The sequence below is a fragment of the Loxodonta africana genome, chromosome 23 (assembly GCF_030014295.1).
Source record: "Loxodonta africana isolate mLoxAfr1 chromosome 23, mLoxAfr1.hap2, whole genome shotgun sequence".
Lineage (NCBI taxonomy): Eukaryota > Metazoa > Chordata > Mammalia > Proboscidea > Elephantidae > Loxodonta > Loxodonta africana.
Window position 1 is genome coordinate 61,357,258 of NC_087364.1, and position 21,303 is coordinate 61,378,560.

Sequence of the window (21,303 nt, forward strand, 5' to 3'; positions counted from 1 at the left end):
CACAGATGCATGGTTAAGAAGAGTAATACAGATTTGATTGAAAAGTTGTAGTCCAGCTATAGCTTTGGCAGAGAAAAAAACATTAAACGAAAAAATTTCAAGGGGAAACACAGCTCATGCCTTAACCAAAACTCAAACCCACTGCCATCGAGTTGATTCTGACTCATAGGGACCCCAGTCTCACAGTGTACAACAAAAGAATATGGACTTAGAACATTCTGGAGCATTTACTAAAGTGTATTCTGCTGAGAATACACTTTAGTAAAATGTGTTCTGGGCATAAGGTTTAGTAAAGTGTATTCTGCCCGTAATGTTTCCAAGGCTATAAATCTTTAGGGAAGCAGACTGCCACATCTTTCAAACAGCCCACCTTTCACTTAGCAGTCAAATGCTTTAACCACTGCACCACCAGGGCTCCTTCATGTCTTTTTATCTTTATTTCCCCCAGTCCCTAGCATATAGGAGGTATCCCCCACTGAAGATACCAAACGGTCATCTGTGGCTCACTACTATCATGTAAGTTGGGTGTGGAGTAAAGTTCTTGACTAAAGTTCATAGACAATAATTCTTTCCGGGCACTGAAAGTACAGTGTGTTCTTGCCACGATGTGTGAGTTCCATTCTAATTAGCATTTTAAAGGGAACACTTATTAGCTGAACTACTAAATGTCCTTTACACAAGATAATGAGTTTCATTGAAAAGAATCACCAGCTTAGCTAAGGAGAAATTTAAACACTCTGCCATCATGTATAAATCCAACCCTTCTAGAATGATAGTTTTAAAGTACTTTGAATGAAGGGAAGAAGAAAAGTGGTAGAAATCTTGACAAAAGAAATGTAATTAGAGAGAGAGAGAGAAAAGAAAAAAGGCAATTCTGTGCTTTATGAAGATTTCTTTGATCTCACTTCTCAGAAGGTAGGGAGGCAGGGGCATTGTTGCCCATGACACTCCCTCTCCACTGTGCCTTGGGATAGGTAACTGGGATGGAACGTGCCTGCTTTTTTTAAAAGTAATGGAGAAAAAAATGCACAAAATCATAATCAAAAGCTACTGTAATGCCAATCAATAAGGTACAGACACACTGCAGGAAACTCACACGAGTAACGGAATTGTGCTTGATCTTTCTTTCAATATCTCAGGATTACCCTAGATGTTTGCCTTATGCATCCGACTCATCAAATTTAAATTAATGCATCATATCAGAATTAAATAAAACCATTAATTAGCATATATTGTTTCCCTTCTTTGTTTTTTATCTTGGAATGTTAATGGTCATCATTCATTCGTTTATTAATTCAGCAAGGATTTATCAAGCTCCTAAATTCAAGGGAAAACCAAATGGCAAATTTCCATAAGCTTTCCATAAAAATATAGACTACAAAATCCTAAGAAATTAACCAAAACCATTCTGACTCTATAAGACAGGGAAGAACTACACCATAGGGCTCCCAAGGCTATAATCATTATGGAAGCAGACTGCCACATCTTTCTCCAGAGGAGAAAGATTTACAGCTTTGGGAGCCCTATGGGGTCACTACAGAGCAGTGGGTTCCAACCACCAACCTTTCGGTTAGCAGCCAAGTTCTTAACCACTGTGTCACCAGGGCTCCTCCTAAGAGATTAGATGGGACAGAAAATTGTCTAGAGCTGCAGAAGGTTAAGATGATTTAGAGGTTGGATGTGTAAGTAGTTCCTCAAAGGCAAGTACAGTAAAGCAGATGGAATAACCCCAAACATTGAGAATGATGTCATGGAAGGCAATTACTATGTTTGCTCATAAACTAGCCCTTAAAGCTACTGATAGAGACAAGAACACTACTAATTTCAAAGGATCCTTTCTCCAGTTTTCCTCAATGATGCTACTGGTGTTATCTTTGGAATCTGGTTAAAAGCCCTAAACTGTTATTAGCCTAAGAGGATATAGTTCTCTTAAACGGAACACAGTGAGACACTTAAAGATGGACCGGAACTTATCTCTCCACACTTAATTCTCAGTTCTCTCCCGCATGCATACCCTGTGCTGGTGCCCCAACACACCCTTACCTACTTTCCCAGGCAACCCAGGCCCCATTCACCCTGAGTTGCTGTTTTATTTCTGGGACTTACCAAGCTCTTTCTTAGCTCTATGATTTTGCCTACTCTTTGCTTTCATCCCCCACATTTTCTGCACAATAATCCGCTAATTATCTTTATGTTGTTCTTGTTGTTAGGTGCCATGGAGTTGGTTACAACTCATGGCGACCCCACGCAACAGAGTGGAACTGTCCTATAGGGGTGTCTAGGCTGTAATCTTTATGGGAACAGATCGCCAGGTCTTTTTCCAGTAGAGTCAACTTTCCTGCTAGAAGCTGAGTGCATCACCATTGTACCACTCAACTTTAAAACACTCAACGTCCAAATCAGCTTCCCATGAATGCTTTGATTACTTATTAATTCAGTTCTCTGGTTCCCTGACAATGATGTGCATCCCTCTATGTTAACTTTTGCCACATGGGGTTTTCATTTGTGTGTGCGTGTGTGTGTGTGTATTCCCTGCTATACTGGAAGCTCCTTGAGGGATGGAGCCTTTGTCTCCCTGGTGTCTAGCACGGTGTCTGCCATGCAATCACTATAGCGCTTAATCCACACTTATTCTGTGCTTGAATTGAGAAGCTGGAAAGCCCTTGTGTCAGGTCCTGAGAGGCTAAGTATCAATACAGGCTCTGTCCTTTTTACCCCGAGGCTGCAGGCAGTTTAGAAAAAGCCATTTCAGCCGCTCAGGAGCCGAGGATTTTTCCATGGAGAATCGCCCAGTGTGAATGTACTTTGGCTTTTTACTGACTCATCCTTCGATTTGATTTGACAATTATTTAAAAGGTCTTTCCAATAATGAAGCTTCAAGGTCAACAGCAAACACAGATCCCTCCTGTCACTGCAGTCTGTAAGAAAGTGATCCCTGCCCAACATTAATCTTGGAAGGAGGAACCAGATGGGGATCTCGCGCTCTATGTCAAGTCACAGAATATTAGGTCTAGATCATGGTCTTTAAAACCCAGTCATTTAGTTCAGTTGTTCATTTTGCAGATGAAGAAACTGCGGCTCACAGATGTTAAATTGCTTATTTAAGGCCCCACCATTACTAGTACAGATGGGAACAAAATCTAGCTTTCTGGGTCCTCAGTCAAGTGCTCTTCCAATCCCATCATTTTGCCTTGCCCACATTCAAGGTCCTTTTCCTGAGTTTTCTTACAAAGTCATGCAAAGCACATCCAATTTGGCTCCCATTATCTTTTTTTTTTTAATTGGAAATTTAAATTTGGAGTTGCATTGCTACTTTTCCATTCAATGGTGATAAACACTAAAAATATCATCTGGGGAGAGAATGGAAATAAGCAACTGGAAAGAATGTGCTGTAATGAAGATGTCATTGTTTGCCCATAAATGCTAGACAAAGAATTTGCTTTTTCAAAAGCAAATGCAAGAAAACGTCTAAGTCCATGTGAACCTACATTTTAGTGAAAAAACTAAAATGCTGCTGAAATTGGTAGATTTTCATAGATGATGGAATCCAGTATAAGACAAATGACCAATAAGCTGAAAGTGTAATATAGATAGCCAATCATCCATCCATCCACCCATCCATCCATCCATCCATCCATCCATCCATCCACCCACCCACCCACCCACCCACCCACCCACCCATCCATCCATCCATCCATCCATCCATCCATCCATCCATCCATCCATCCATCCATCCATCCATCCTTCGACCCACCCACCCACCCATCCATCCATCCATTCATTCATGGTTTACTGAAAAAATGATGTTAACACCACAGTTGTTCCTATCCTGCCTACTAATCAGATAACATTTAATAAGAGGCGACGTAGTTTGACACAAAGTCAGGAAATCTAATTTTGAAATTTGCCTCTGCCACCTATAAGCCATGGCAATCCTGCTCACCCATCTTTTCTTTATTGTATATTCCTAATCAGCATATGGGGGAAAAAAAAAAAAAAACGTTGCCATAGAGTTGATCTCAACTCATAGCAACCCTCTAGGACAAAGTAGAACTGCCTCCAAAGGGTTTACAAGGAGCAGCTGGTAGATTTGAACTGCCAATTTTTTGATTAGCAGCCAAGCTCTTAACCATTATGCCACCAGGGCTGCAATCACCATACAAAAGTAGTTATTATTTCTCCCACCTTAAAAATGTTTTTCTTATGAGCCTCCTTTCTCTACCATCTGTTGACTCATTTCTAAAATTTTTTTCTTTACAGCAAACTTCCTTTAAAAGACTGTCTCCATTTTCTTTCCTCCCATTCTCTCTTGAACCCATTGTAGTCAGGCTTTACCTTACCCCTCTACCAGTATGTCATCAATGTCAACAAATGGTATTTGACCTTTCAGCAGCATTTCACACCAGTTTATCACTCCACTTGAGACATACTCTTGATTTCTAGGATAGCATACTTTCTTGCTTTTCCTTTTGCTTACTAGCTACTACCTTTCAGTCTCCTTTGCTGGTTCTTGATCTCTTTTTTTGTTGTTGTTTTGTTTTAATTTTATTGTTGTTGTTAAGAATATACCCAGCAAAACATACACCAATTCAACATTTTCTATATGAATGTTTCTGTAACATTGATTACATTCTTTGAGTTGTGCACCCATTCTCACCTTCCTTTTCTGAGTTGCTCCTCTCCATTAACAAACTCACTGCCCACTAGGGTTCCTATCTAATCTTTTGAGTTACTGTTGTCAATTTGATCCAATAGAGGTAGTTATTTGACGAGCATAATGCTCAAGGCAGACTTTTTTTTTTACTAGTTAAGCTAAACTATTGGTTTTAAGATGACTTCAGGGGATGTTTCTGGTTTAAGGTTTAAAGATTATCTCAGGGCAATAGTTTCAAGGGTTAAAGGCACTTGTTCTTGGTTAGCTACACATTCCATTTCCTCCTCTTATTCCTGACTCTCTTTCTTCCTCTGTTGCTCCAGGCAAAAATAGACCAATTGTTGTGCCCTGGATGGCTGCTTGCAGGCTTTTAAGAGCCTAGGAACTACTGCAGTGAACTAAGAGGTAGAACAGAGTCAGCAAACATGTTATTAGGCCAATTAATTGGAATGTCCCATGAAGCCATGATCCTAAACCTCCAAACCAAGGAACCAAATCCCATTGCGTGTTCTGTTGTACATAAGCAGCCTCAGCAGCTACTTTTTTTTTTTGTGGTAAATATGTCTATCACACAACTTTTGCCAATTCAACTTCTTATAGGTGTACAACTTATTGTAATTTTACACTTACGATAATCTGCAATGGTTCTTGGTCTCTTAACATTGAATTTTCCCAGAACTTGGTTTTTGAACCTCTTTTTCACTACTTCTTCAGTGATCTAATTTGGTCTCATGTTTTCAATATGACCTCTACACTAACACCTCCCAAAATTATATTTCTAGCTTAGACCTCTTTCCTGAACTCCAGAATCCTATGTCTAATTGGCTATTCAACAGCTCCAGCTGCTTGACTAATATACACCCCAAACATAACAATACTGAGTTCCTGATTGTCCCTAAAATTTACTCCTCCTGCATTCTTCCCTAGCTAATAAATGGCACCTCCATTCTTTCAAAACTTAAGTCATATTTTGTAATGCCTCCTCTTAAAAGCCTCCAGTATTTTCCCACTTCTCTCAGGCCCTCAGGACTTGTTCTTTGTCACTGCCTTTATATTGTCTTTCATACTCTCCCGGTTTATTCCACCTCTGCCACACTGGTCATCTTGCCCCAGGTGGTCTTTGTATTTATTGTTCCCAATTTCTGGAAAGCTCTCCCACAGATGTCTACATACCCATTGCCGTTGAGTCAATTCCGACTCATAGCGACCCTACAGGACAGAGCAGAACTGCCCCATAGGGTTTCCAAGGAGTGCCTGGTGGATTTGAACCACCAACTTTTTGGTTAGCAGCCATAGCTCTTAACCACTACGGCAACAGGGTTTCCAGATGTCTACATGGTTCCCCCTTTTACTTCCTTCAGGTGTCACTGTCTCTTCCAGGCCTTCCCAGGCCACCCCATCTAAAATTACGACCCTACCCCTGTAACACTTCCTAACTTCCTTCCCTGCTTTATTATTAGCTTTATGACTTACCATGAACACACTATACATTTTGTTTATTTATCTTGATTACTATTAAGTCCTGCTACCAGAAAGGCTTTTTTATTCACTGTTGTGTACCCAACACCTTGAACACTGGCTGGCATAAAGTAGGCTTGCAAAAAATATTTGTTCAATGAATAAATGGTTGAAGATAATAGGCAATAATAAGAGCCACATCTTAGGTAGAAAGGTAAGTAGAAAGTAAATGAGATAAGTACTTCACCGTGTTAATGCACAATAAATGTTAGTTATTGACATTATCATCATATACTCATTGGATCTGTTGGAAATAATTTTAAGTGAGAAGTGTGAGAAGAGAAGAAATCCCAGTTAAAATAAGGGGTAACACAGAAGGAAATAGTTTTGCAAGTCAGCCTCAGGCAAGGCAAAGACAACTGATGGAAATGCCCTGGAGTCTGGCCCTGATAACAAGTTCCTAGATCTACCTGGAGGTGAGGGCATGAGGGGGTAAGGAGGTGGGAGGCAGGCTGGGAGTTGTAGGAGTGGGCTCATGGGAGCTGTAGGCAATTTTCTGTATGGTTCAGGGTGAGGCTGTGTACTGATCCCTTTTTTCCATCTTGAGTATACCTAGTAGCTCTCCTGCTTCTACGGTGAGATGAAAGGCTGGCAGGCTCTGTATCTAGCACTACATGTACATACCCGAAAGCAAGCAAACCACTCTAAGTCCAAACGGTGCATACGTTCATAGACTTTTTAATAGAAATCTTTTCTACTCAAAGTATAAACCTACTTTGTGGCTGACAGCATCAGAGCATCCCTATTATGCTGCTTTCTGCCTAAAACACAGTGAAATCACATACCTTTTTTTTTTTTCCCCACAGATTGGAGTAAAAAATAATTTACCTATGTCTAGAGAAAAAAATTTTTATTTTTTGTTTAGAGGGGCACTATCAGTTACAAAATATATTTTAAAGTGAAAATGCAACTTAAAAAAAGGTACTCTAATTCTTGAAGCTATAAAGGATATATAATTCTCAAGAGCCTTTGTATCCAGGTGTAGATGTATTTGATTAGCTGGTACAGTCACAGTCCATGAATAAAATTCCTTCATAAATCATATTACCATTGCATTTTATAACATCAAGTTGATTTACATGGATTTTCCCTAGACTTCACTAATCGACTTCCTATACTCCCACTAATCAGTTCTGGGGACAAAGATAAAGAGGCTTCATAATTGCTACCTCTCTTGTTGACTGTATGAACACAATGGGGGAGATGCAGATGGAGATATTATGTTCTGTGACCATGTTATAAGGAGCCCTGGTGGCTCAGTGGTTAAATACTTGTCTGCTGAAAGGTTGTCAGTTGGAACCCACCAGCTGCTCTATGGGAGAAAGATGTGGCAGTCTGCTTATGTAAAGATGTACAACCTTGGAAACTCTGTAGGGGCAGTTGCACTCTGTCCTATAGGGTCACTGTGAGTCGAAATCAATTCAATGGCGATGGGCTTTTTGGTTTTAACCATGTGACATTACATGATACTTTCCCAACTTCATCCAGTTTTAAAGAGGAAACAGTGGCAACCTCTATATCATGTGCCTCAGTTTTTCTCTACAGTTTGTAATTGGTTTCCCGTGTGGAGTGTGAACTTCGCATGTTACACAGGTGCAGACATGGCTAAAGACATCTAACCTGTGAAGTTAATTAAAAGGCTCTATCTTATTTCTTTCAAAATGGTAACCGCAGACTCTATAAAGTGTAGGGTATGTGTATACATGTATAAATACATTTATATGCAATGTATACATATATCATGAGAGAAAAAAATAAGTAGGAAATTACAGATTCTGATAGAAAAAGAGTAGGGAAAGGGATGAGAAGGGAAGGGAATTAGCATTCATTAAGCTCCCACTCTGAACCAACCCGTTGCTGTCAAGTTGATTCCAACTCAAAGCGATCCTACAGGACAGAGTAGAACTGCCCCATAGGGTTTCCAAGGACTGACTGGTAGATTCAAACTGCTGACCTTTTGGTAAGCAGCTGAGCTCTTAACAGGGCATCAGGGAAAAAAAGGCAATGGGGGAAACTGGAATAGAGGCTGCAATTACCTAGATGTTAAAGAACGAACTTGTAAAAAAAAAAAATCTCCTTCCTTAAAGGAGAGTGCTGTAAAAATGGAAGCTAGTAGCCCATCAGGGAGTGCTTGTCAAGCCATTCAGAGAGAGCAGAAGGCTGTGGGGCACTGACTTGGGCCTCTCTCTCCGCTAGGTACTGGGCTGCTGTCTAGCATGAAACATGTTATCTTTGAAGTTCTGCTGAGCAGTCTAGACAGCAGGACTTAAAAGTGCAAGTCCCTGAACAGGGTTCAGCTTCCCAGAATACAAATGCTCAGAGAAGCAAACAAGGTCAGGAAAAGCCAACCCAAGACATTTCCTTTTAAACCCCAGAGAATGGTAATAGTCCCTACAATTAAAAGAATCCCGGAAGAATATACATTGGATGTTTCTGGGTTCTTTATTAAAATATACTTGTCATGGGTGCTTAAAATGTCTTTAAATTGTGTCTTTGTGATTCCTCTGAGGCATTGAGGTGATGGAGGGAGAAAAAGGGTGGCCTTACAGAGTCTCTGGGAAGATGGGAGCAGGGTCAGGTCCAGCTGAGGTTGGAACATGACAGGGAGAAAGGGATGAAAGCAGTAGTCATTTTGAACTTCTTTCCTTAAGCCCCCAAGAATTTCTGTTTAACAACTCCTGGCCAGTTACAGGTTGTCACTTAGATGTCACTTTTGCTTCCCCCATTTCCACTGCCCCAGCATCACATCATACATCCTCAGCATCATTGGGCTTATTATAGGGACCTCTCTACTGCCATTTGTATTTTGGGGTAGATAGCAGGATTTGGTCCCAATTCTTCCTCATTCCCTATATCTGTGGCTCCTTGCCAGGTAATTTTGTAGGGCTCTTCCCCCATAGGTGTGTGCCCTGCTTGGCCTCTTGACTCTGGACCCAGCCATCTGGTTTTCTTTTACTAATAGAATGTTTAAAAGATGTGATGCAAGCAGAGGCTTAGATGCAGTTGAACACTTGACCTTGCTCTTTTGCCAGGAGAAGAGTGAGAGACACATGACACTGGCTAAGGTGCCCCAGCCAAATTCATAGACACGAGTGAGCCAAGTTGGAACAGGCAGAACCACTTGACCCAGCCCAGCCTAGAACAGCTGATGCCACTGGGTTGCGTGGTTGGTTGTTACACAGCAAAAGCTAACTGATAGCAATGTCATTTGATCTAGTCTCCTCATGTCTGCCAGAGTATTATTTCTAAAATGGAAGTTCAATAGTCTTTAAAATTATGTTGTATAAAGCATTTCAATGACTCCACGTTACCTTTAGGATAAAGTCTAAACTCCCTCGAAAGGCATATATAAGCCCTTTCATAAGAGGGCCTCTGGATATATTTCTGGTCTCACGGTATCCCCACTAGCTTCAGCCTTACCCACTGAGCCACACTGAACTCTTTACAGCCCTTGTCCATGTTGTTCCCTTGGCCTAAACACCTTTCCTGCCTGGCCCCGCTGGACCCCAAATCTTTATTTAATTAACTTCTATTTGCATTTTAAACTTCAAATAAGGCATCACCTCTGGAAGGAATCCTTCCCCTGACATTCCCAAACGTATCTATGGGAGGATGCCCAACCGAAGGCTCCCTGAACATCCGATACCAGATATTTCTGTCACAGTAGTTATCACGCTGTTGATAATGAATTGTTTGTTATACATCTTTATCCCGATCAACTGACTTCATAATGAACTTCTTGAAGGCAGGATCGTATACTTTCTGTCCTTGTATCCCTAGGACCAAGCAGAGTACTTAGCACAGAGTGGCTGTGCAGCAAATGTTTGTAGAAGGAATCGATGCAGGTTCATGTGCAAATATCCAAACAGATGTGTTCTTGGCATATGGGAGGCACATTCTGCTAGTGTGACAATCGGCAGTTGAGTGTGCTTGGAAGCCAAAGCACCCAATTAAGGACCAAACATCACTCCCTTATTCTTCTTCATTCTTTTCTCTCTCAATCTCACACGCTTTATAATGTGTTTAGATGTAACTGACTGTGAATTATTCTTTTCTGGGCCTTTCATCTTCAAGACTGACAGTCTACGTTCCACGTCTCTCAGGAAGGAGAGACTATTATAACTATAGTTTTGCTTACCAAGAGAATTGTTAATGGTTATCCTGAAGGGGAGAAAAAAAAATCTATAAATACCCAACCCGTAATGAAGCCATAAACTTACTTTCTTCCTTCCTTTACTAATGAAATTCTTTCCGAGTGCACTGCCAGAATTGCTACATAACCATTACACTGAGAAAGGAGACGAAGCCTGTAGTGATTCTTTTTTTTCCTCTTACCTGTTTAGTCCTCATTTTGGAATCTGACGACAGATTGTTGTAGGTATAATGTGCCTGTGTGACTCCGCAGAAGAGTACAGCAACTATCCCTGAAATTAAAAAACAGACCAGTCAAAACCAATTTGCTTTCCTGTCTAAGTCAAAGGGTAGGGATATCCCAGCTTGAAAATGGACTTGGTGACAGTAGAGTTGAAAATGCTAATGGTTGCCATGATAATGGAACCTAGGTATATCTTGCTACTTGCTTTAAATACAGGTTTTGCAGGATTAAACCTAAAGAAAAGCATTAAGAAGTAGATTCTTCCTGGGGATAAATGAATCCCTGGTTAGGAAAGTTAGAGTTGGAAACACATGGACAAGACTGTGGAGTCAATTCTGGACTTCTCATAGTTAGTGCCAACGACTTTGCTGCATTTTATGCTAAATGCTGGCATAATAGCTAAAAGATATTTGCTTTCCATTGTGTACCTTGGGGAGTCTGAAGAGGTTTCTGTCATCTCATAATTTAGTATTAAGATCCATGAGTCACACGCCTAAGACACCTACAAGTGTTTTGTTGCCCCTGCCAATGCTTCTACTTGCCAAGCAAGAGAGAGAGGTCTTTGTTTGCTCCCATATCTGCTTGGCAAAGCTGGGCACTCAGTCTTTCTGCTGCTGAATAATTTAATGAATATGCCCAAGGCACACACTCCCTGAAGGTAAGTGGGCCTGCTCTTGTGTGCTTGCTACCAGCAAGTGGGCTCTCAGCTGCTCCTTGGCTGGCTGCAGGATTTATTTCTTAATCCAGCATAATACCCAGCTTTAGAAATCAGTGTTTTGTTGGTAGAATTCTTGCCTTCGACGTGGGAGACCTGATTTGATTCCTGACAAATGCACTTCATGGGCAGCCACTGCCCATCTGTCAGTGCTCGGATGCTGAACAGGTTTCAGTGAAACTTCCAGACTAAGATGGACTAGAAGAAAGGCCTAAGGATCACAAAGGTCTTATCTGCAACTGATCATGGGAATGGTGCAAGATCTGGCAGCACTTCCTTCTATTGATCATAGGGTCACCATGAGTCAGGGGTAACCATACAGCAACTAACAATAACAATAACAACAAACCCAGCTTTATATGCTACACGAAGTCACATGTATGCTAGATGCTCCCAGGAACAGAAAAGCAGCAACCAAGGGGCAACTGTGTTATTTGTCCTTGGGCTGGGGTGGGTAGAGAGTGGGGGTTGAGCTCTATTTTGGATCAAAGATTAGATTAATTATGGGAAATTGGGCATAGAGGAGGGCTTTGAGAAAAACACAAGATATAAGTATTCCTTAACTCAGACGAAGGGGATTGAATTGAATTTTAAGCAGCAGAATCTTTTCAACTAAAAACACTCATAAATTAAATGCTGATGATTCTTAAGAGTATAGAGATATGTGAACTGAATACTGACATTTCAAATGGATCTGCAGTGAAGAATTTTAAAGAAGGGATCTTATTTTTTAATATATAGACTGTACGATTTTATTTACATGTTGCGTATTTTTCAGATTGACGTTGGATAAAATATTGCTAAGGCACATTTACATAATACAAGGGCATAGACATTTACATTATTTATTTCCTTTTAATATTATGCTATAAAATTTTAAGCCAAACGAATAAAAACAACCAGGAAATTTTGCCAAGGAATATATATTCTGGAAGCATTACTACAGCTTCTTTTGTAACTTCAATTTCTTAGCCTGTCTTCAGAAATTCTAAGAAAAATGCTTATAAAATACTATATTTCACTCTTCATAGAATTCCTATTAAAAAGCAACTAATACCAGGGAAATTTTTACAGTGTGGATGCAGTTGAAGTACTAGGAGGATGGCCATGCATGCTGTTTTGGCATCAAACACTTTTCTCAATTTATTAAAAAATGTGATTTCTCTCTTTCCGCTGGTTCTGTAGTCTGTTGCAGGTTCTTTCCGGGTGAGGTTTTAGCTGACCCTCTCACTGTTCTGGAACTAGTTTGAGTATATATTGATCTGTGGAGAAGTAATGAATAAAAAAGGGGGAGGGTGAGTAGTGAATAAATTCATTCTGAGAACAAAGATAAGTAACAAAGAAGTGTTATAAAGAAAAGGAAGGAGGCTAAGATTGAGTGAAGACCTACGGTGGGCCAGGAACCCTGCTCATTTCATTTACATCATCTTATTTATTGCACAGATTCATTATCTTGCAACAGGCTTACCACAATTAAAAGGACTTCACACTCTCTTGGCCCTCTGGGTGGTGCAAATAGTTAAAGCACTCAGCTGCTAACCAGAAGGTTGAAGGTTCGAGTCCACCCAGAGGTACCTTGGAAAAGAGGCCTAGCATTCTACTTCCAAAAAATCAATCATTGGAAACCGTATGGAGCACAGTTCTATTCTGACACACGTGGGGTCACCATGAGTCGGAGTCCACTTGATGGCAACTGGTTCTATCCATTTTCCCCTTTTCAGTAATAACATCTCCTTTCTCCCTGCTGCTCAGAACAAAACAATAGGATCATCCTTTAATACTTCTCTCTTACTGGACATCAGCAATTTTGTTGGATCCTCCTTCAAGACTTACCCTGAACCCAACTATTTCTCAACACCTCCTACCCTAACCTCCTTGTCCAAGCCACCATCACCCTTACCTGGTGTCATGGGTTGAATTATGTCCCGCCAAAAATGTGTGTATTAGCTTGGTTAGGCCATGATTTGCAGTATTCTATGGCTGTTCTCCATCTTGTGATTGTAATTTAGCGTTAAAGAGGATTCGGGTGGGATTGTACCACCCTTACCAGGGTCACATCCCTGATCCCTGATCCACATCGACTGCACCACCTTTTCTCTCTCAAGAGATAAAAAGGAAAGGGAAGCAAGCAGAGAGTTGAGGACCTCAAATCACCAAGAAAGCAGCACCAGGAGCAGAGCACTTCCTTTGGACCCAGGGTCGTTGTGCCAGAGAAGCTCCTAGACCAGGGGAAGACTGAAGACAAGAACCTTCCTCCAGAGCCAACAGAGAGAGAAAGCCTTCCCCTGGAGCCGACACCCTGAATTTGGACTTTTAGCCTACTTTACTGTCAGGAAATAAATTTCTCTTTGTTAAAGGCATCCACTTGTGGTATTTCTGTTATAGCAGCATAGATAACTAAAACACCTGTATTACAGCAATAACCTCCTAATTGGCCTCCCTACTTTCCTCCTGGAGCCCTAGTGGCACAGTGGATTAGGCACTACCAATCAGCCATTCTGCTGAAGAAAGATGTGGCAGTCTGCTTCTGTAAAGATTTACAACCTTGGAAACCCTATGAGGCAGTTCTACTCTATCCTATTGGGTTGCTGTGAGTTGAAACTGACTCAGTGGAAATGGGTTTTGGACTTTTTTCTTTGATTCTCAACAGTGTATTCTCCATCCTTCAATACTGATTCTTTAAAATAAGTCAGAACATGTCAGTCATCTGCTCAAAACTTTCTACTGGTTTCCCATCATTTAAAAGGTCCTGTATGAGCTGATCCAGATCTCTCCTTCTATCCCCTCCGCCCAGCTCTCTGATCTTATTGTTGTTGTGAGGTGCCATCAACTCATAGCGACCCTATGTACAACAGAATATAATGCTGTCTGGTTCTGTGTTGTCCTCACAATCATTGTTATGCTTAAGCCCATTGTTGCAACCACTGTGTCAATCCATCTCATTGAGGGTCTTCCTTTTTTTCCACTAACCCTCCTACTCTATGAAGCTTGATGTCCTTCTTCAGGGACTAATCCCTCCTGATAACATGTCCAAAGTATGTGAGATATAGTCTCCCCATCCTTGCTTCTAAGGAGCATTCTGGTTTTATTTCTTCTAAAAGAGATTTATTTGTTCTTTTGGCAGTCTTTGACATATTCAGTATTCTTTGCCAATACCACAGTTCAAAGGTGTCAATTCTTCTTTGGTCTTCTTTATTCATTATCCAGCTTGTGAGGTGACTGAAAAATACCATGGCTTGGGTCAGGCTCACCTTAGTCTTCAAGGTGACTTTTTTGCTTTTCAACACTTTAAAGAGGTCTTTTGCAGCAGATATGCCCAATGCAATGCATCTTTTGATTTCTTGACTGCTGCTTCCATGGGTGTTGATTGTGGAGCTAAGTAAAACGAAATCTTTTACAACTTAAACCTTTTCTCCACTTATCATGATGTTGCTTATTGGTGCAGCTGTGAGGATTTTTATTTTCTTTATGTTGAGTTGTAATCCATACTGAAGGTGTGGTCTTTGATCTTTATTGGTAAGTGCTTCAAGTCCTCTTCACTTTCAGCAAGCAAGGCTGTGTCATCTGCATAACGCAGGTTGTTAATGATTCTTCCTCCAATTCAGATGCCCCATTCTTCTTCATACAGTCCAGCTTTTCAGATTATTTGCTCAGCATATGGACTGAATAGGTATGGTGAAAGGATGCAACCCTGACACACACCTTTCCTGACTTTAAACCACGAGGTATCACCTAGTTCTATTTGAACAACTGCCTCTTGATCTCTGTACAGGTTCCTCATGAGCACAATTAAGTGTTCTGGAATTCCCATTCTTTGAAATGTTATCTGTAATTTTTCATTATCCACACAGTTGAATGCTTTTGCATAGTCAATAAAACACAGGTAAACATCTTTCTGGCATTCTCTGCTTTCAGTCAGGATCTACCTGACATCAGCAGTGATATCCCTGGTTCCATGTCCTCTTCTGAATCCGGCTTCCAATTTCTGGCAGTTTCCTAGTGATATAATGCTGTAGTTGCTTTTGAATGATCTTCAGCAAAATTTTACTTGCTTGTGATATTAATGATATTGTTCCATAATTTCTGCATTTGGCTGGATCACCTTTCTTGGGACTAGGCATAAATATGGATCTCTTCCAGTCAGTTGGCCAGGTAGCTGTCTTTCAAATTTCTTGGCATAGATGAGTCAGCACTTCCAGCACTGCATTCATTTGCTGAAACATCTCAACTGGTATTCCATCAATTCCGGGAGCCTTGTTTTTTGCCCATGCCTTTAGTGCAGCTTGGACTTCTTCCTTCAGTACCATTGGTTACTGATCATATGCCACCTCCTGAAATGGCTGAACATTGGCAAATTCTTTTTGATACAGTGACTCTGTGAATTCCTTCCATCTGTGTTTTGATGCCTCCTGCATCGTTTAATATTTTACCTGTAGAATCCTTCAATATTGCAACTTGAGGCTTGAATTTTTTCTTCAGTTGTTTCAGCTTGAGAAATGCCAAGCATGTTCTTCCCTTGTGGTTTTCTATCTGCAGGTCTTTGCACATGTCATTATAATACTTTACTTTGTCTTCTTGAGCTGCCCTTAGAAATCTTTTCAGCTCTTTAACCTCATCACTTCTTCCTTTTGCTTTAGCTACTCCATGTCCAAAAGCATGTTGCAGCGTCTCTTCTGACATCCATTTTGATCTTTTTTTTTCTTTCCTGTGTTTTTGATGACCTCTTGCTTTCTTCAGGTATGATGTTCTTGATGTCATTCTGCAACTTGTCCAGTCTTTGGTCATTAATGTTCAACGTGTCAAATCTATTCTTGGGATGGTTTCTAAATTCAAGTGGGATATATTTAAGGTTATACTTTGGCTCCTGTGGACTTGTTCTAATTTTCTTCAATTTCAACTTGAACTTGCATATGAGCAATTGATGATACGTTCTGCTGTTGGCTCCTGGCCTTCTTCTGACTGATATTATTGGGCTTTTCCATTGTCTCTTTCCACAGATGTAGTTGATTTGATTCCTGTGTATTTCGTCTGGTGAGATCCATGTGTATAGTCACTGTTTATGTTGGTAAAAAAAGGCATTTGCAATGAAGAGTCATTGGTCTTGCAAAATTCTATCATGCAATCCCTGGCATTGTTTCTGTCACAAAGGCCATATTTTCTAACTACTGATCCTTCTTCTTTGTTTCCAACTTTTGCATTCCAAACACCAGTAGTTATCAATGCATTCTGATTGCACATTCGATCAATTTCAGACTGCAGAAGTTGATAAAAATCTTCAATTTCTTTATCTTTGGCCTTAGTGGTTGGTGCATAAATTTGAATAAAAGTTGTGTTAACTGGTCTTTCTTGTACTAAAAAAAAACCCTTGTAGGTTTTTTTTTCCTTCCTTGTAGGTATATGGATATTATCCTATCACTGACAGTGCTGTACTTCAGGATAGATCTTGAAATGTTCTTTTTGGCAATGAATGCAATGCCTGCCATTCCTCTTCAAGTTGTCCTTCCCGGCATAGTATACCATAGGATTGTCTGATTCAAAACGCCCAATCTCAGTCCATTTCAGCTCACTAATGCCTAGGATATCAAAGTTTATATGTTCCATTTCATTTTTGATGATTTCCAATTTTCCTAGGTTTAAAAAAAAATTTTTTTTTCTTTTTTTTATACTTCATACATTTGATGTTCTGATTATTAATGGATATTTGCAGATGTTTCTTCTCATTTGAGTTGTGCCACATCAGCAAATGAAGGTCCCAAAAGCTTGACTCCATCCACATCATTAAGGTTGACTCTACTTTGAGGAGGCAGCTCTTCCCCAGCCGTATTTTGAGTGCCTTCCAACCTGAGGGGCTCATTCTCCAGCGCTATATCAGACAATGTTCTGCTGCTAATCTTAAGGTTTTCACTGGCTAATTCTCTTCAGAAGTAGACCGCTGGGTCCTTCTTCCCAGTCTCTATTAGTCTAGAAGCTCCGCTGAAACCTGTCTGCCATGGGTGACCCTGCTAGTATTTGAATACCGGTGGTATAGCTTTTAGCATCACAGCAACAGACAAGGCCCCAGAGTAGGACAAACTGACGGACTCATGGGGGTCTCTGATCTTACCTACTACCTTAGTCCCTACCTGGCTCACTGTATCTCTTGCACTTTTAGGTCCCGATGCCTGGGAAGTCCTGCTTCAGGTATCTACATGTCTCCGTCCCTCCCTCCAGATTTCTGTTCAGATGTTATATTATGAAAAAAGCCTTCTCTCTCCTATAAAAACTATTCCCTCTCATCACCCTCTACCTGCTTGTCTTGCTTGTTTTTCTCCATATTTCTCTGCACCTAACATTTTACATATGTATGTGTTTATTTTCTGCCTTCCCATACTGCAATATAAGCTCATTCAGAGCAGGAGGGCTCATTGGTCCCGAGCCCCTACAGCAGTATAGGGCACATAGCAGGTACTCAGCAAGCACTTGTTGAATAAATAAATGAACATTCCCATACCCATGTTATGAGTTAAGAAACTAATTTTCAAGGTCACCTTGAAAGCAGAGCTGAGATTCAGATTTGAGGCATGTGGCTCCAAAATTCCAGACTCCCTGTGCTTTTTCTGTTTGTGTTAGACCTTTAGTGAATGTCTTAAGGTGATCTTATTGTCAGGCGCCACTGAGCGGATTCTGACTCATAGTGACCCTACGTAAAACAGAAAGAAATGCTGCCTGGTCTCGCGCCATCCTCACAATTGTTATGCTTGAGCTCGTTGTTGCAGCCACTGTGTTGCTCCATCTCGTTGAGGGTCTTCTTCTTTTTCACTGACCCTCTGCTTTACCAAGCATGATGTCCTTCTCCAGGGACTGGTCTTTACTGATAACATGTCCAGAGTATGTGAGATGAAGTCTTGCCATTCCACTTCTGATGAGCATTCTGGCTGTACGTCTTCCAAGACACATTTGTTTGTTCTTCTGGCAGTCCATGGTATATTCAATATTCTTTGTCAACACCATAATTCATATGTAATCATTCTTCTTCGGTCTTCCTTATTCATTGCCCAGCTTTTGCATATATATGAGGCAATCGAAAACACCATGACTTGGGTCAGGCACACCTTAATCCGTAAAGTGATGTCTTTGCTTTTTAACACCTTAAAGAGATGTTTTGCAGCAGATAAGGTGATCTTAAGTCATCCCAAAAATCGTTTCTTCTCTAGAATTGGCAAATGTATAGAGATCAAGGTTTATTAGTGGTTCCCAGAGGCAGGAGGGAGGGCAAAAGGAGGAGTCATTCCCTAGAGGGCACTAAGCTTCTGCCAAGGGTGATGGAAAAAATTAGAAATGAATAGTGGTGATGATTGTACAACATGATGAATGTAATTAAAGTCACTGACATTTTTGTTTTTGCAAAAAATGTTGAGACAGTTTGTTTTGTTATATATATTTGTACTTAACAGAAGCAAACAAGTAAACAAACAACAGTAACATTTCTGACGTCCCAGGGAAATAGCCAGAGGTTCGCTGATGAAGATTACACACTGAGCTGGCTGGGCTTCTCATTGTAGGATATTTTTCCTAGTATCCTGGCCCTGATTAGGACAATTACAGTGATGTTCCCTCTGAATACTTTTTTAGTTTTACGTGTAGGTACGTCACACAGCAACAAACAATCAAGAGTGTGGCTATATGACCAGAGGCTTGGTATTATGATTAAAATAAAACAACGAAGTTGATCTGACCCTTAGTATTGGCATACATAATCATACAGCTTAGTAATTAATTAATCCACATAAATTACTGTAATTGGTATGACCTTTTTTTTATAAGCCAAAACACATTTTAAAATGTTATCTAAATACATCTATAATCTATAAAATTCACTGCCATCCAGATTCTGACTTGACAGTTTTCTACATTACATATGTACATTTTAATTGTCATTACATTTTATACACCCATGCCTCCTCTGCTAGTACTGGTTGTACCACTGAAATATGGGCTCCAGGCAACTCTCTTAAATACACTGGATCTCCGGTTCTCATGTGTTAAAAATGATGGAGGAGACCAAGTGTTCTTTGGGCTAGTCAGGAAACCAGCAGCTCAGCTCCAAATCCACTCTTCTCCACTCGCTGTGATCCTGGAGCTGGTGCTGTGCAAGCCCCATTTGCCCCTTGCCAGAGGCTCTCTGTCAGGCTCTGCCAACATGGGGAACCAAAGAGAGACTAGAACGTAGGAGGGGAGAGAAGGACTTCCTCCTTCCTGTTTGCCAGCTGATACTGTCAGGTGTTTTTCAACAACGGCTCTTCACTGTGGGTTTGGCAGTTGGTTCCAGCCTCTTTTTTTTAATTCCCCTGCACTTCAGAACCAACTTCGTGGCACCCCCCTCAGAGATATCATTAGCAAAAGGGCAGTGTCCTCAGAGATCTGGGTCCTAGCTCAGTGGTTCCTTCTGAGGAGCTTCTAGATTCTCTTTCCTTTCCTCCTCCAGTTCTAGGATTTGTACTTGCTTCCTGTAATTGCTACCTCTGCATTACCCAAGTGCTGCCACCTGCTCACCAATTTCCTGCATTAAACTCTGTAAAATATCTGGGATGGTTTCTGCTTTCCTACTAAATCCTGACTGACACTCTCTTGTAGATCCCGTCACATTCTAAATTCTGATGGCTCTCTGAAACCACCGATGGCTTGTCATTTGGAAATAAAATGCAACTTGTGTCCTTCCTGTTCTAACTAGGGAGATGGGGTATGCCAATGGCAGCTGAGACATTATGCCAAATCCCAGAGGACTGGGCTCAAGTTCTTTTCAATCCTACCCTCGGTCCTCACCTAAGGCTAAGGACTAAGGTGCGCCTGATCCAAGCCATGGTGTTTTCAATCGCCTCATATGCATGCAAAAGCTGGACAATGAATAAGGAAGACTGAAGAATTGACCCCTTTGAGTTGTAGTGTTGGCAAAGAATATTTGATATACCGTGGACTACCAGAAGAACAAACAAATCTGTCCTGGAAAAAGTACAGCCAGAATGCTCATCAGAAGTGGGATGGTGATACTTCGGTCTCACATTCTTTGGACATGTTATCAGTAAAGACCAGTCCCTGGAGAAGGACATCATGCTTGGTAAAGTGGGAGGTCAGAGAAAAAGAGGAAGACCCTCAACGAAATGGACTGACACAGTGGCTGCAACTATGGGCTCAAGTATAACAGCAATCATGAGGATGGCGCAGGACCAGGCAGTGTTTTGTTCTGTTGTACATAGGGTCACTATGAGTTGGCACTTAACTACTTAAGGCTGGGATTAGTACTTTTAAAAGTGATGTGAGTTTGAACCTCTGGATTGGGACAAGTGGCTGGGGATAGCAGTGGGTTAGGTCTAGTGAGTCATGGCCCAGACTCAAACATGTGTCTTCTGATTTCTAATTCCATGATTTTTCCAAAATATAGGAGCTCTCCTACATTGTGGTGGCAGTCTTGAAGTGTGAGAAGGTCCCCATCATTTGAAATGTTTTGGCTGAGTAATCATCTGCCTGAGGTGTTGTAGAATTTTTTTTCCTAAAAAAAAAAAAAAAAAAAAGAAGTCTGTATTTCCTCCAGTTTGTAGTTCTAGTCATTTTCCTCTACATCGTTTTATTAATCCACTAGGATTAACAAATCCACTGGTTTCCTCCATTCAGATTTTTTTTTTTAAGTTCAAGACAAGGAAGAACACTGGTTCCAAATGAAACCTTTAGGCATTTTGAATAGAGGCAGTCCAACTTTCTCAAAAGTAAGCACAAGATAAACTTATAGACTTTCAAATACCCTTGGTAAAATTGAAAGTCAACTTTTCAAAAGTAAAATTTTAAAACCTATGTCATTACCATACCCTCTCATCATAAATAAGCTACGCATTTTGAAAAATAAACTCAGAAAGTTTTCTCTGTGTGGAAAAGGATGTTTCTAAATCTCTAGACAGGAAACTTTGAAGTCGATGGACACTGAAAAGGTGACTTCTGATGTCCACGGCCCAAGGGACAGAGGCAGTTTACCTCTCAGTAACGTGCTTCCTTTCTTCTTCTCTTTCTCCC

At 40.7% G+C, this 21,303-nt stretch overlaps 1 protein-coding gene across 4 annotated transcripts in view; it reads right to left on the minus strand.

Moving 5' to 3' along the window:
• Positions 1 to 21,303, minus strand: part of SLC9A9 (solute carrier family 9 member A9) — a 663,200-nt gene that overhangs the window by 290,212 nt on the left and 351,685 nt on the right. For all 4 annotated transcript variants that reach the window (XR_010319148.1, XM_064275567.1, XM_064275566.1 and 1 more), the window contains exon 9: positions 10,508 to 10,596. Coding sequence is in view for 3 of the 4 variants with exons in the window: in XM_064275567.1 (XP_064131637.1) it covers positions 10,508 to 10,596 (89 nt within the window). In the remaining variant the exon portion in view is untranslated. The remainder of the gene's footprint in view (positions 1 to 10,507; positions 10,597 to 21,303) is intronic.